The following is a 16,434-nucleotide window of genomic DNA, read 5'->3' on the forward strand; positions in this document are numbered from 1 at the left end:
TTGGAGCATTTCTCTAAGGATGAAATGAGAGTAGAAGGTGCCTTGCTAGCTCTGGTTAGTACTGCCCACAACCCGTTCCCCCTGCAGGGACCCTTCCTTGTGCATGTCAGTGGAGCTTCCTAGAGCAAACAGATTTAAAGACTGTAGGTTTTCAGTTTCTAAAAAGGCAAAAATATTTTTAACCTCAAAAGAAATCCTTTGGAGAAATCTTGCGTGTGAAGCAGGTAAGGATGGCGGTGCTGTGTCGAAACAAAGCTCCCGGGAAGCTGCCCGAGGGGATGGGCCTCTAAGGGTTCGAGCCCCTTCTCTGCCCTGGGGTGTGTGGTAACTTCCCCGACCTGTGGGCAGGCGGCCCCTCCCAGCCTTCACCTGCACCCTGCTGTGTGCTTTGTTTTCTTGCTCTTTTGCCAGCAGTTTGTTCTTCTTGGTCTACACTTGGCTCAGGTAACCTTTTGCCTTGGGGTTTAGTTTGGATTCTATTCTTCCTTGAGAGAGTCATCATTTCAGAAGTGTATATGACTCCACCTCGGTCCACGGGAAGCCCCACAGCCTTGCTAGAAAGTGTGAGGTTGGAGCATCTCAGTGTAGCAGAATTGTCTTATATGACTGTCACGAAGACACTGCGTGGAAGGCGCTGGCGCCGTGTGCCCGTGTGTATGAGGCGCTCAGTCAGTGTTGTGGTCATTAATGATACTGTTCTAATCCTGTCAAGTCTGGGTTTAAATCTGCCTCATCCAGGATGTGTAGAAATTGGAACCTGCATACATTGTGGGTGGGAAGAAATGATACAGCCACTGTGAAAGGCAGTCTAGTGATTCCTCAAAAAACTAAACAGAGCTAACAGCTGACCTCCCAGCGACACGCGTAGGTGTGCACCCAGGAGAACTGAAAATATATGTCCGCACAGAAACTTGAGGTGTGAATATTCATAGCAGCCCAAAACCGGTAACCCAAAGGTCCACTGACTGATGAATGGATAAATAAAATGTGATCTATCCATACAATGGAATATTATTCAGCATAACAAGGAATGCAATACTGATCCATGCTATAATGTGAATGAACTTCAAAAACATGACAGCCAGTGAAAGAAACCAGCCACAAAAGACCACAAACTATGATTCCAGGTACATGAAATGTCCACAACAGGAAAATCTATGTGGACACAAAGCAGATTTGTGGTTGTCTTGGGCTTGGGGTTTGGGAAGTGACTGCTGATGGGTACTGGTTTATTTTGGGGGTGATAAAAATGTTCTGGAATTAGATAGTGGTAGTGGCTTCACAACTTTGTGGATTCATAACCTCGTGAATATATTAAACTGAATTGTACACTTTGTGTGGTATGTAAATTATAACTCAGAGAGGAAAAAAAAAAGACTCAGAAGTTCACCTTGTCATAAGTAGAGAAATCCAGGCTGGGTACAGTGGCTCACGCCTGTAATGCCAGCACTTTGGAAAGACCAGGAGGATCCCTTGGGTCGAGGAGTCCAAGATCAGCCTGGGCAACATAGAGAGACTCTATCTGTACAAAACATTGTTTAATTAAAAAAATTATTTTTTAGGAAGAGCACTCTGCCCTCAAGAACCGTAAAGTTTCCTTGTCTCCTGTTCTCTGACTTTCTTGAGCACCTGCTCAGCTTTACAGACATTCAGACTGAGACGTCCCTCCCACCCTCATCCTCTCTCCCTTTCCTGTCTGCCTAACAGGGGAGGGTCTTCCTCTCCAACCCCGCAGCCCATTCCCTGCTCTCCTTTTCCTACCGCTGTGGTCCTTGGCAGCAGGGGTGGGGGTGGGGATGCATCCTGGTCATTGGGGTCCCCCAGGTCAGTTCAGCTGGACCAGTGCCTCCCAGCAAACACCACCTCCAGACCCCACCAGGAGAAGAGGCCTGGCTGCCACAGGGAGCAGGGCTGGGAGCATCTCAGAGCTGCTGGGCGGCCAGCCCCCTATCCCGGCATCCCGGGCCCTCTTGCCTTCGTCAGGCGTAGGGTGGATGCCCAGGTGGCAGTAGGCCAGCAGCAGAGGAAGCGAGGACATGGGGATGGCCACAGCCTTGCTCCCCGCTGGGCCCGAGGGCAAAGGTCGACCTTGCTGGACAAGGGCATTTTTGTTGCCGGGTTCCTCCCACGCCTTGTAAACTTGAAGAGGCCCTTGCAGGGTAAATGGTGCTGTTTGACTTGCGTGTTTGCTTGAGGGATTTGTGGGGCTTCCCGGCCCTCTGCATGATTTATCTCAGAGGAAATGAGGCACCCTGGGGGAGGGGGCGCCGTGGTTGAGAGCAGCAAACAGGTGTTTTGTCCGTATGTGTGTTTTGCTGGGGAGGGCCTCTGCCTGGCATCCCTGTCTCTGGGTTTGGGCATTCTTCTAGGCTGTGTCAAGAAAGCCCAGGAGACCCTGACAAGGCTTGGTTGGGGAATCTAAGTAGAGGGTGTTTTTGCATCTTTTTTCTTTACTAAAGTAGTGCGTATTCTCTGGTTAAAATAGAAAAAAGTCTTCAACCAATGTGGAAGGCAGCCACCCACCTCCTCAGACCCAGCCTAGCTTTGTGGAAATGACCATCCTCTGGGTAAACCATTGGGATGGATGTGGATCCTTGTAGATTTTTTTAAAACTACATTTAATACTCATGTAGTTTTGTTTTTTGTTCCCTGAAACCTGCTTTCAAAACAAATATCCTACAATATATCATGGGTTTCCTTACATTTTCTGTGAATTTGCACATCCAGAAAGGTCCGTGCTTGTTTTGTTGTCTGTCAGGTGTTAATCAAATTCTGTGTGGAGCGTCTTGGTGGTCAACATCTTCCCATGTTACAAACCCTGTTTCAGTGGACACACATGTCTTTGTGCTCTTTTGCACACACGTTTTGAAGTTTGAGCCTTACAGGTAGAATTCCTGAGACCAGGGCAGTGCACATGTTCTCCTAGGTCCTGCCAATCTATCTGGGAAACCTCTCAGGCCCCAAGAGTCTTCTGTCTCCTCCTCCTTGCCCTTTCCCCTGTCTTTAAAATATACTTTCTTGGCCGGGCGCGGTGGCTCACGCCTGTAATCCCAGCACTTTGGGAGGCCGAGGCAGGCAGATCACAAGGTCAGGAGATCGAGACCATCCTGCATAACATGGTGAAACCCTGTCTGTACTAGAAATACAAAAAATTAGCCGGGCGTGGTAGCGGGCGCCTGTAGTCCCAGCTACTCGGGAGGCTGAGGCAGGAGAATGGCATGAACCCGGGAGGCGGAGCTTGCAGTGAGCCAAGATCTCACCACTGCACTCCAGCCTGGGCGACAGAGCGAGACTCCATCTCAAAAATAAAATAAAATAAAATAAAATAAAATAAAATAAAATAAAATATACTTTCTCTTGTAATTCATGAAAGTCGATTTTCTTGTCCCAGGTATCCTGAATGAATGCCCTTTGATGGGCCTGAAAGAAGGGAGGAGAGGGGTTTCCTGGTTGCTGAAGGGCATCCCTTACAGAGAAGCCCACAGAGGAGTGTTCTGACCAGTGTGGGGTACAGGTAGGAGGGTTGGTCTCTTCCTGGCCTCCCTGCAGGGAGCAGCCCAGACTATGGCTGTCTTTGTGCCTCCCCAGTGTAACTTCCACCCCCTTCTCCTTAAACTCACAGGCCAACTGTCCTGTGCTCAGGCCGGCAGGGCATCATCTCTAAAGACTTCTGCCTGCCTGAGGGGAGAAGTTGACTCTCAGGCCAGGCTCAGGGGCTCACACCTGTAATCTTAGCACTTGGGAGGCCGAAGCCGGTGCATCACTTGAGTCTAGGAGCTCAAGACCAGCCTGGGCAACATAGTGAGACCCTGCTGCCCCATCTCTACACAAAATAAAAAATTAGCCAGGTGTGGTGGGGCATGCCTGTGATCCCAGCTACTTGGGAGGCTGAGGCAGGAGGCTCACTTGAGCCTGGGAGGTTGAGGTTGCAGTGAACTGTGATCACTTTAATTTTAGAATTCTGGGCCAAATTTAAATGTTCTCTCTTTCATTAGCCTTTGCTGGGAAGCTAAACATTTGACTGTAGTTAGATGTGTGTGTGTGTGCGTGCGCGCGTGTGTGTGCATGTACATGTGGAAATACCTACCAAGAACATAATCCTCTAATGGTGACAGGGAAATGTTCTAGACCAATAGATTTAGTTTTTCGGATTCTCCGGAGTTAACCGTGACCTGGTTCCCCAGCTTTGTTCAGAGGCTGTTGGTTAGGTGGCACAGGCCTGGCACTGAGTCCTGCTTGTAGAGAAAGGGTGAGAAGTGTTTGGAGGCCTGCGAGCCTCTTTGAGTATCTAGTTGCTGCCCTGTGGGAACAGGTTACTCTGTTTGACTCCAAGGCTAGAGTGAGAACCGGAGGTTAGGAGTTGCAGGGAGGTGGAGTAGCTCGTGGTGAGCACGACCCTTTCCTAAGGAGCTTTCACCTGTGGAACAGGCCGAGGGTGGCGGTTATCGTGGTGGAAGCAGTATGGGGCCTGATCTCTCTCTCTCGGTCTTCTGACCTGAGTATCCCATCATGTTATGAAGGCTTGGGGGAGCAGCAGAAAGGACCTCGAGGTCTGCGCTGGGATTTCCCTGACCCACCCTGTCGCACTGGGAATTCGTGGCCCACTCTCATGGCCCTTTCTGGCAGCCTGATTCCCACGGCCCTGAATCATCCTTGGATTGTCATACAGGCCTGGATCCAGGCCCCTCAAGGTTAGCTGTTCAGGGGACTGCAAAGAGGCCGAACCATGGTATAGACTCCTGATTCTGCCATGCACTGGTGGAGGTGGGCTCTGCTGGACTACTGCGCAGAACCCGGCTTTGTATCATTTCAAGGCTGCCTTTAGAATGAGATTGTTTCTGAACTGGGAAGGCGGGAAGCCACTACAGGAGAGCATTGGCTCGTCTCCGCGCGGCTGCCACCTTGTGGGGAACTCAGGCAATGGCAGCCGCCTTTGTTCCCCAGCAAACCAGACTCGTTTGGAGCCAATGGGGTTCTCACTTGGCTTAGGGGATATTTAGAGAGTAAAACATTTGAGGTAATTTTTTTTTTTTTTTTTTTTTTGAGACAGAGTATCGCTCTGTCACCCAGGCTGGGGTACAGTGGCACAATCTTGGCTCACTGCAGCCTACGCCTCCTGGGTTCAAGCAATTCTCCTGCCTCAGCCTCCTGAGTAGCAGGGATTCCAGGTGCCCACCACCACGCCTGGCTAATTTTTGTATTTTTCGTAGAGACAGTGTTTCACCATGTTAGCCAGGCTGGTCTTGAACTCCCAACCTTGTGATCTGCCCACCTCGGCCTCCCAAAGTGCTAGGATTACAGGCGTGAGCCACTGTGCCCGGCCTGAAGTAATTTTTAATTGGCATTTTTGAGGTATTGCTCACCAATCAGGGCAATCCAGTTTAGATGCTGGACCTTTCCAGACGTGGGTGGAAGGCATTGGTTGACCAGATTTCAGGAGTTTATTGACCAGATTATGGTCATGGGTAAGCCCCATTCCTTTTTTTTTTTGAGATGAAGTCTCACGCTTGTCACCCAGGCTGGAGTGCAGTGGTGCGATCTCGACTCACTGCAACCTCCGCCTCCTGGGTTCAAGCGATTCTCCTGCCTCAGCCTCCCGAGTAGCTAGGATTGCAGGTGCCTGCCACCATGTGCAGCTAATTTTTGTATGTTTAGTAGAGACAAGGTTTCACCATGTTGGTCAGGCTGGTCTGAATCTCCTGATCTCAGGTGATCCGCCCACCTCGGCCTCTCAAAGTTCTGGGATTACAGGCATGAGCCACTGTGCCTGGCCAGGCTTTTTTTTTTTTTTTTTTTTTTAAGATTTTAGATGTAGAGTAGGCACTGTCAGTGAGGCTCTGGTTCTCAGTGTGCATTCCTGTTTTGCAACAGTGATGCCATTTTACAAAACAGTGAAGATTTTGGCCACCTGAAACACCTGTGTACTACTTTTTCAAATACATTCTATATTTTGGTGTCCTAGTAAGATTTCCCTTGAGAGAAAATGTTCCACTTTAAAAATAAATGAAGGAAAAAGAATGAACCTGAAACGAACCAATCCTCCCTCCCTCCCTCCCTCCCTTCCTTCCTTCCTTCCTTCCTTTCTTCCTCCTTCCTTCCCTCTGTTTCTCTCTTTCTCCTCCTCTTCCTTCCTTCCCCTCTTCCTTCCCTCCCTCCCTCCATCCTTCCGTTTCTCCCTCTTCCTTGACTTCCTCTTTAAGAGTCTACAGTCCTAGGATCTAATGCTTAGGCCTTAGAGGAAGGAGCTTACTTTCTTGTTGCTATGATTCTGACTTTTAAATTAAGCCCTCTTTTGCTTTTTGTGTTTTTCATGTTTATTGAGGGCTGACCCTAACTCCAAAGAGAATATTCCATCGTCCCAGGTTCTGGATCTCTAGGCTGCAAACATTTGATAACCCAGGCCCCCACTGAATGAGCCAGGGAATTCCTTGGCTGTTGGAGCTGGAAGGGCCAGACAAGCTTACCTGGTCTAGCCTTGGCATTTGAGGAATCCGGAAGCTGAAACCCAGAGAGGTGGAGTGACTCACCCCAGGGCTCAGATCCCATGAGGTGCTTAGCCGAAGCCAGCAGCCCCCCTGGCAACCTCTTAACTCATCTTCTTGGTTTGGTTTTTTCTCTATAACAGCACCCCAAATGAACTTTAGTGCCTGTCATTCAGAGTAGAATGCTGTCTAGCTTAAAACCCTCCACAGCTTCCTGTCTCACTCAGGAGACCGTCTTCACTGTGAGCCCTGCAGCCATGGCCACCCCCATGCCCACGCCCACTTCTCCAGGTCCCCTTTGAATCCACCTCCCGCTGTGCACTGGGCTCCTGCTACTCCGCCCTGCCCCTCCCCTCTCTTTATCTCTAGAACACGCCTGCAGGCCCTGCCTCTGGGCCTTTGCCCCTGCCCTCCCCTCTGCCCGGTGTGCTCTTCTTCATTTGCCTCTGAATTCTGAAGCACCTTCTTCAAGAAGCCTCTTCAGCCTTAGTCTCCCTCACAGTCCTCCCCTCTGCTACTCAGATGGCTCTCTCCAGCCCATTATACTGTTTTATTTTTTATTTTCTTGATAGTTCTTACCTTGCTCTGAAGTTACTTTATTTGGCCTGTATGTCCACACCCTCCAAATTAGGATAAAAGGCCCACAGGTCACAACCTCTTTCTTTCCCGTCTGGCATCACCAGCACCTAGAACAGTGCTAGACATATTAGGTATTTGCATGGGATGCGAGGGTACCCTACACCATGGAGGGTCACCCTAGGGCTTTTGAGAGTCTTTAGGTCCGATTTACAAAACCTGATTCTGGGCTATGTGACTTTCTGGGAGGACTCACAAGATTCAGTATGTAATTATACTCAATGGCTGACATTTATTACAACAAACGTACACAGAGCAAAGTCGGCAAAGGGGAAAGACGCGTGAGGCAAAGTCCAGAGGAAACTGGGCCCGAGTTTCCAAGAGTCCTCTCCTGGTGGAGTTTCACCAGATGCACTGAATTCCTCCAGAATGGAATCCCAACAACACACGAGAAGTGCTGGCCTCCACGGAGGCCTGTTAGACACTCAGTGCCCAAGTGTCTTACTGAGGGCTAGTCATGTGGGTACCTCTGCCGAGCATGTACCCAGATTCTGTACTCCCAGAAGAAAGCAGGTGTTCAGCATAAGCCACTTTGTTTGTACGGGCTCAGTACCAGAGCTGCTTATATCACCGGAAGAAAGTTTTACATCAGCCTAGAGAACTGTTTACTGTTTGGGTTCCTAGACACCATTCAGTAGGGTCAACCTTGCAAGCAGGTCTTTCTAAGGATATAGAAATCTCAGGTCAGCTGTGTTAACTGTTCTGCACAATACTTAGTAAATACTTGTGACTGAGTGAATCTAAATGAATCAGCCCAGTGTGACTGCAAGGCCTGGAGAATTGGACCTCAAGACTCTCAAAAGCCCTAGGGTGACCCCCCACCTTGTCATCAGTCCCACCCTCAGACAGACAAAAGTGAGAGTGGGAGGTCTCCTCCACCACCTCCCCCAGACCCTTGGTAAGTGGGACTGTCTGGTCTCCAGGTGTTGAAGCACAACGGGTCATCCGAGATTCTCAACAAGCTATACGACACGGCCATGGACAAGTTGGAGGTGGTCAAGAAGGACTATGACGCCCTGCGGAAGAGGTACAGTGAGAAAGTCGCCATCCACAATGCAGACCTGAGCCGCCTGGAGCAGCTTGGGGAGGAGAACCAGCGGCTGCTGAAGCAGACGGAGATGCTGACCCAGCAGAGGGACACGGCCATCCAGCTACAGCACCAGTGTGCCCTCTCCCTGAGGAGGTAGGGCTAGGGCCACGGGGGGCTGGGGGCAAATGGGTCCTGTAAGGTTCCCAACCACCCCCAGGTGATGAGAAGAGCATGAGTTACGATGCTTTTTCAATCAAAAAATGCTTCTGACCAGGAAACCTTTTTTTTTTTTTTTGACACCGAATCTGTCTTGGGAATCATGGCTCCCTCCTCCCATCTGAACATCCCTGTTTACCTTCAGGTTCACAGACACCATTCAGTGGTTAGCCTTGCAAGTGGGCCTTTCTGAGGATGTAGAAATTTCAGGTCTGCTGTATTAACTGCGCTACACAATGCTTAATAAATACTGGTGTGTTCTGAGCATCCTGTTTCTTTGGTCCCTGCCATGTGCTTCTCCCCTCTGTGGCAGTCACCCACCTAGCAAATAGGAAAGTTAATTCTCTGGGGCGTGTGTCTTCTGTTATCTTTAGAGATGTGATATATGCCCTCAAACAGTGTTTTGTAGAGTATGTGCCTGTGAATCACCAGTTCTCTGGAGCATTTATCAGTTTCACATGAAAAGTGCTCTCTGGCGATAAATAGGTTTGAGCATTGCCAGGTTGAACCCAGACAGATGTCTCTGCTGCAGGACTTCTCAGAGCCTTCGGTGTGGTGGTGTGTAGTAGGTAGACTCTCCAGGAGGCAGCCAAGATGCAGAGTTTCCCAAACAGAAATAATCAGATAATATACTTTTTTTTGGGTCATGGAGCTCCATGTAGAACCAGTGTCTATGGACCATACTGAGAATTGCTGGTCTGGAGCCATGGGCTGTGATTTGCAGGCTGCCTGTGTGGAAGATGCCCCCCGGCCTGGAAGGACCGAGCTGTGCTCTTTGAGCGAACTTGATGACCTTGTCACAGGGCTGTACTGTTCGTATCTGTGAAATGAGGCGGTTTGACTAAATGATCGTTAAGGCCTCTTTATGCTGTTATCCTGGCATTGTTTTGTTTTTATTGTTTTTTAAAATTAATGTGGCTTGACTGTGGGAGAAATACGCTGTTGTTTCTAGTGGAGCGGAGGGCATAATGTCCTCAGTTCAACTCCTGGCATTTGTAAAGGGCTGAGAAAAATTCCAGGTCTGGGGGCACTGGTACTCCGTGACTTTTCTCTTGGGGGTGGAGAGAGTGACTTCACTTGAAATTTCATGCTTGACTGTCCAGCACCGCAGAGCTGGCGGGAGGCAGCAGCGCAGCCGGCCACTGACCGGGCAGCGCCCCCGCCCCTCCCACGTCTCGCCGCCTCTCTCCCCAGGTTTGAGGCGATCCACCATGAGCTGAACAAGGCCACAGCGCAGAACAAGGACCTGCAGTGGGAGATGGAGCTGCTGCAGTCAGAGCTGACCGAGCTGAGAACCACGCAGGTGAAGACAGCGAAGGAGTCGGAGAAGTACAGGGAGGAGCGGGACGCTGTGTACAGCGAGTACAAGCTCATCATGAGTGAGCGCGACCAGGTCATCTCTGAGCTGGACAAGCTGCAGACCGAGGTGGAACTGGCCGAGTCCAAGCTCAAGAGCAGCACATCTGAGAAGAAGGCAGCCAGTGAGGAGATGGAGGCGCTGCGGCAGGTAGGTGGGTGGGCTGGTGGCTGGCTTTCAGCCTCTCCTACAGCGTCCCGGGAAGAGGGGCTGCAGAGTGCATGGTGTCTGGATTAGAAGCCTCCTTCCCATTGGAGTAAAGGGCTTCTGATAGAAGGCCTAAGTGCAAGCTGGGTTATCAGACACCACCAAGGTAACTCCTGAGCTCATGCTCAATGCCCAGCTCTAGTCTGGATTACAGGGGACAAGTGGGGAGGGAGGCCCAGACATAGTCGTGGATACCTGGAGCTTACACACCAGGAAGAGTCAGATGACGTGCACCGATACTCTCACATCGAAACCCATTGCTACGTAATTGCAGATCAGTCTCATGCTGAAAGTCAGTGATATCTCAAGGACTTGCTTATTATGAAGCAAGATACCAAGGCCAAGTTCCCAAAGCCATAGATACGTTAGGCCTCTTGCGTCTGGAAGAGTACCCTCAGGGGCCCTTCTCCACCAGCAGTGTGCATCTGATCGAGTCTGCTCTTGAAAAAGTGTTTCAGGCTCCTGCTGGGAAGATGTGCTAGTAGGCTGAGCCTACTAGTTCTTCTCCTGAAGCTTTGCTGCCTGGGGGCCACACCTCCAGGGTTGGGGAGCTGGGATGTTTGATAGCATTGGATTGGGCCACCTAGCTCAACTCCTGGGTGGCCAGTGTGGATTTTCTGCCTCCTTCCTACCTGTCAACCTCTCCTCATCGTGGAGCTCCTTGCCCTAGGTCTAGCTGAGCCCTGCTGGGGCTTGGATGGGCCCATGGAGATTCCCTTCAGTCTGTGTTGTGTGTGGCTCTGATTAGAGCTTCTAGACTTGATCACAGCAGATTTTTTCCCCTATCAGAATAGTTCTCGGATATTCACGTCCCTCTATTCTCCTGCCTTTCTGTGCAGGTCAGTTGGAATGCAGCTTTCAAAGGTGGTTTATGAGAAGCAAAAAGCAAGGCGTTAAAGGTCAGGCAGTTTGGCAGGGGTGGTATGCATTGGATCATTACTACCAGGTCCTGCCATACCAAGTGTGAGGCAGGTGATGCCTGATGGGTGACCAGCATGTCTTTCAACTGATACAACTTCTCTTCACGCCCGGGCAGTGATAGGGGATGTGGGGAATGCATGAGACACAGGCCCCTTGCTGAGAGATGGCCCTCCTCAGTCATGTGGTCTCAAACCTCTCTAGGCCTCTGTTTCTTTTTTTTTTTATGAGACCAAGTCTTGTTCTGTTGCCCAAGCTGAAGTACAGTGGCACAATCTTGGCTCACTGCAACCTCTACCTCCCGGGTTCAAGCAATTCTCATGCCTCAGCTTCCCAAGTAGCTGGGGTTATAGGCGTGCGCCGCCACACCTGGTTAATTTTTTGTATTTTTAGTAGAGATGTGGCTTTGCCATGTTGGCCAGGCTGGTCTCGAACTCCTGGACTCAAGCAATCCTTCCGCCTCAGCCTCCCAAAGTATCGGGATTACAAGCATAATTTCACTGCCCGGTGAGCCACTGTGCCTGGCCTCTGGGCCTCAGTTTCTATTTTTAATTTACTTTTTTGTTGAGACAGCCTGTCTTTTCCCCAGGCTGGAGTGCAGTGGCACAATCATAGCTCACTGTAATCTCGACCTCTTGGGTTCAAGTGATCCTCCCACCTCAGCCCCCCAAGTAGCTGGGACTATATGCAAGCACCACCACACCCAGCTAATTCTGAATTGTTTTGTAGTGACGCGGTCTCACTATGTTGCCCAGGCTGGTCTCAAACTCCTGGGCTCAAGTGATCCTCCTGCTTCGGCCTCCCAAAGTGCTGGGATTTCAGGCGTGAGCCCCTGCACCCAGCCAGCCTCAGTTTCTTCATCTGCACAATGGAATGGTGGTTGTAATGAACAAATGATTCAATATAGAAAATACATCATCGTGCCTGCACAAAGCAACAGTGAGTTGAGATGGGCATTCATTATTATGCCCATCTGAATCTTACTACTCTGTTAGGATTAGGGTGAACCTCATTAAACTGTTTCTTTGGGTAAAAATGGGCCAACCAAGTAATGGGAATTTCGTACAAGGAACCACCAAGACTTCTGGAGACCCTTGAGGCAAAAGCCAGTGTGAAGATGAATATTTACTGCAATGAAATTTTTGAAAAGTCTATTAGAATAAATTTTTAGTAAGTGAAGATAATGCATTAGAACTTGGTAATCATCCTAGAAAAACCATGAACTCATGTTCACATCCTGGGATCTGAGCACATAATTGTTGGGGGAAAATGTCAATATCAAATCAGGAAAACAAAATGATGAAGATGGAAACTTGGAAAATGACCAAGTCAGTAACTGCTGTGAAATGTCACAGAATATCAGACACATGCCTGGGGAATGACAGCGAGCCCGTGCGGATGGAGTTTTCAGATTTTCTTTTTTCTCTCTTTCTTTTTTTTTTTTTTTTTGAAACGTACTTTCCCTCTTTTTCCCAGGCTGGAGTGAAGTGGCACGATCTCAACTCACTATAACCTCCACCTGTTGGGTTCCAGTGATCCTCCTGTCTCAGCCTCCTGAGTAGCTGGGATTATAGACACCTGCCAGTACGCCCAGCTAATTTTTGTATTTTTAGTAGAGATGGGGTTTCGCCATGTTGGCCAGGCTGGTCTTGAACTCCTGACCTCAGGTGATCCACCCACCTTGGCCTCCCAACATGCTAGGATTACAGGCCTGAGCCACTGCGCCTGGCCATATTTTGAGATCTTTGAAGTTAATGGTGAAGACTCTTTGTAGAAATGTAGAAAGCACAGAGATGTACAGAGAACACCTGAGTTCCCCGCGGTGCTGGCATCCAGCAATGAGACCCCCAGGCCTGACGTCCTTGGGGCAGCCGTCGCCGCCTTCCCAGCACTCAGGCGAGCCCTTCAGCCTGGAGCCCGCCTCCAGCCTCCACAGGGGGTATTGGCTGGGCACCAAGTGCAGCTGTCAGCTGAGACAGGGATCTTTTCCAGGCCCCGTTCCGAGTCAGCAGGCAGGAGATAGCCCCCGCTGCTGCCCGTCAGCTCTAAGAGCTGAAATCCTCATTTCCTTCTCAAGTTGGTCTGGCTTCATGAATAAGAGCACTCTCCACCGGCAAGAGCAGGCCAGGAGGGCTGGGCAGTGAGGCACCCTGGGGATTGGCCCCGCCACCCCACTGGCTGCTGCCTGTCAGGGGTCAGCTGTGGGGGGCCTTCTGGCAGGTCTAGCTCCCTCACCACAGAGCTGTCTTCATCCTGCTCAGCCCGAGGGCTGGGCTTCAGTTTCTGGTGTCGTGCTTCCATGCCCCTGTCGTCTATCTGCACCTCTTGCTCCATTTTCCCTTTTCCTTCTCCATGCCCTCTCTCCCTTCTGTGTTCTGAGTGGGCTGAGGCAAAAGAGCACTGGGAGGCCAGGGGCCTGTCAGGGTCTTTGACAGGTTGGCTGTGCCCTCACCTCCTTACCAGCTCCCAGAGGGGAGATATCCTCAGGAGCTCCCCCAAGGCCACCCTCCTGCCTCAGGCCAGGAGCTGACCTTGTCCAGCGAAGGCTCATTGCTCCCAGGAGGAGGGAGGAACTGCCTGGGGAGTTGAGGTTGGCACCACTGGAAGCCGTAGGTCACTGCTGCCTATTGCAGAGATCTCCCAAGTTCCAAAGCACTTTCCCAGAAGGGCCCTGCTCACCGAACCCTGTCTGTAGAAGGGCAGCCCCCCACGCTTCTGCCGTCTGCCGCCCTGAATGCAGTTTCACGTCCAGCTACAGGTCCTGGTTGAGGAGCTGAGCTCAGCTGTGGTGGACAGACTGGACAGTGCCAGGGGACAAGGTGAGGCAGCACTGGCCTTTCCAGAACTTAGATGCAGAGGGCTGTTGTAGCAAGAGAAGCTGCCCAGGAAGCAGAGGGAGGTGCCCTCACCTGAGAGCCATCTGCTCAGGGGCACCACTCCACACTTGGGCCCCATCCTCCCCTGGGACCCTCGAGTGGGCTCTGGCCCTCTGGGGCTGGGTTGCAGCCCATGGGCCTTTCTCACTGGCCTCATGGCTGGGTCTGGCAAGTGTCTTGTGAAGACCGGCCCATCTCTTCCCACGCCTTTGCTCACCCAGCACTGGAAGAAAGAGACTGCAGGTGGCGCTTTTAGAGCAGACTCAGACTGACATCTGATGCCTGGGGTAGAGTCTGCCTGGGGTAGAGGAGCCGGTACTGATCATGAGTCAGCTCTGCAGGATGGGGGAGCCCTGGTGAGTCACTTCTAGATCCTGCGGTTCCTCACCAGTGTGATCAGAATCAATCAGTCGGTCACTTGGGTCTGCTGGGCTTCCAAATTTTACCATTTTTTTAAAGGTACCTCTTTCCCCTCTTCCCCCTTCACTAAAACTAAGTATAGTACTTCTTGTATTCCTTATAAGGAAGCAGTATTTGGGGATGAATTCATTTTGGAGACCAGCAATGGCGTGGGGCCCAGGGGAAGGAAGGGAGCTCTGGGCTGGGGGAGCTGCCCACCTCCTACGCTGCCTCTCCTCCTGTCTGCACCTGGGGCCTCCCTAGATGCTCATCCAGAGCACCATGGAGAAACCTTTCAGGGAATCCACGTGGTAACATGTGTCAGCTCTAAAACTATCCATAAATATATTGTAAAACAGTGAGTATAATGTAAATTTTGAAAAGTATTGTTTATCATAAATTCTTGACTAAATTAATACACTTTTTTTTTTTTTTTTTTTTTTTGAGACCGAGTCTCACTCTGTTGTCCAGGCTGGAGTGAGTTGGCGCCATCTGGGCTCACTGCGACCTCTGTCTCCCAAGTTCAAGTGATTCTCTTGCCTCAGTCTCCCGTGGAGCTGGGACCACAGGCACATGCCACCATGTCTGGCTAATTTTCGTAGTTTTAGTAGAAATGGGGTTTCACCATGTTGGCCAGGCTGGTCTCGAACTCCTGATCTCATGTGATCTGCCTGCCTTGGCCTCCCAAAGTGCTGGGATTACAGGTGTGAGCCACTGTACCCTGCCCCCAAATAATTCTTTTTAAAATGAAAATTTAGGGATTTTTTTTGGAAAATAGCAAACTAAACAAACACGGCATACCATGTAAAGCTGAAAAAATAATCAAAACTGAAATGATTTGAATGACTCCCAGGAACCGTGAGGTCCGAGCAAAGCCAGCCACTGCACCGGCACCCTCGAGCTTTGATGGTCCTTTTTGTGCAAATTGTTTTTCAGCTCCTCTGCCTCTGTTTTGAGAGATGGGGGGATTTATCAACTGACTGTAGGTGTTTTCTTGTCAGCTTCATTCTCTTCTCTTGTTTTCTATGTCTGAGATCTTTCTGAACATGTTTTTGCAGAGGCTGCCATCTCCTGTTCTCTGGAGAATGATCGTTAGAGGGAACGGAAGCTTTCTTCCTGTGCGTGTGTGTCTTCCTGTGTCCTAGCACTTGAGGGTGGAGAGTCTCGGGGCGGGGACACCAGTGTCATCACCGCCTCTGTTGTCATGCTTCTGTTTTGCGTGTTTGGAAAGCCTTTGAGCCAGGGGAGGAGTTATTCTTGCAGTAAACACTCACTTTGTCATCCATCATTTCTCCGTGTTTTCTAAGGATTATAGAGGTGTGGGGGGGCTTTTCATATGAGTGCTTCTAAGAGTTTGACTTGAAATTTTAGTGGAGCATATAACTCTCTAGGGATGTGCCAAGATACAAATGCTTCAGATTTCAGCTTTTTAAACGAACTGAGATACACAGCACTTCACCAGCAGGAACACCGATGTATTTTTGTCTTTAAAAATAACTCGGCTTGCCAGATTATAAAAACCAGGATCACAGACATGGTGGGGGCTGTGGGGGGGGCGCTGGTTAATAGGACAGTGGCTATGGGGTGTAGTCACTGGGGGTATGGGTGGCGGGGGTGTGCTGCGATGGGCTCCGTGTTTCCATCCAGCTCCCTAGAGCCTCAGCCTTGACCCCTGCACTGGTGGGAGGCGCTCCTGGTCCATGAGGCTCAGCAGCCTCTCCCTCTCCCTGCCCCTTACTCCCACCAGATCAAAGACACGGTGACAATGGATGCTGGGAGAGCCAACAAGGAGGTTGAAATCCTTCGAAAGCAGTGCAAGGCTCTGTGCCAGGAGCTGAAGGAAGCCCTTCAGGAGGCGGATGTGGCCAAGTGCCGGCGGGACTGGGCCTTCCAGGAGCGAGACAAGATCGTAGCAGAGCGTGACAGCATCCGGTACGGGGTGCCTTCGAGCTGGCATGGGCTCGCATCTCCCCAGGATGCGGGGACCTGCTAGGGTCTGTTGGGAGGGTCCGAATCGTTTGCTGTGTGTCCAGGTAAGGTGGGAGGGACCTGGGCTCCTCCTTTCTCACCCCTAGTTGATGCCCCAGCCTTGCCTCTTAGTTTTAGAATTTTCCATTGTTTCTCCCACCCATGTCACTCAGCCCTATATGTCCTCAGTATGTACTATGTCCACATGAGACGCCTGTGAAGGGGCATGAGGCCAACCTCTTTTATTTGAGGGCTTCTGATGAGAAGAGCACATCCGAAATGCGTCCTTTTAGCAGTATTCCCCAGGCGCCTACTGTGTGCCAGGGTCTCAAATCCCTGGAGCAA

The 16,434-nt window shown here is 50.6% G+C and overlaps 1 protein-coding gene across 3 annotated transcripts in view; it reads left to right on the forward strand.

Annotated features, from left to right (window-relative positions):
• The window catches only part of DLG5 (discs large MAGUK scaffold protein 5), a 135,451-nt gene that overhangs the window by 74,408 nt on the left and 44,609 nt on the right, over positions 1–16,434 (forward strand). For all 3 annotated transcript variants that reach the window (XM_050803329.1, XM_050803327.1, XM_050803328.1), the window contains exons 6-8: positions 8,042–8,301; positions 9,559–9,871; positions 15,869–16,053. In XM_050803329.1, the coding sequence (XP_050659286.1) occupies positions 8,042–8,301; positions 9,559–9,871; positions 15,869–16,053 (758 nt within the window). The remainder of the gene's footprint in view (positions 1–8,041; positions 8,302–9,558; positions 9,872–15,868; positions 16,054–16,434) is intronic.

Source organism: Macaca thibetana, chromosome 9, assembly GCF_024542745.1.
Source record: "Macaca thibetana thibetana isolate TM-01 chromosome 9, ASM2454274v1, whole genome shotgun sequence".
Taxonomy (NCBI): domain Eukaryota; kingdom Metazoa; phylum Chordata; class Mammalia; order Primates; family Cercopithecidae; genus Macaca; species Macaca thibetana.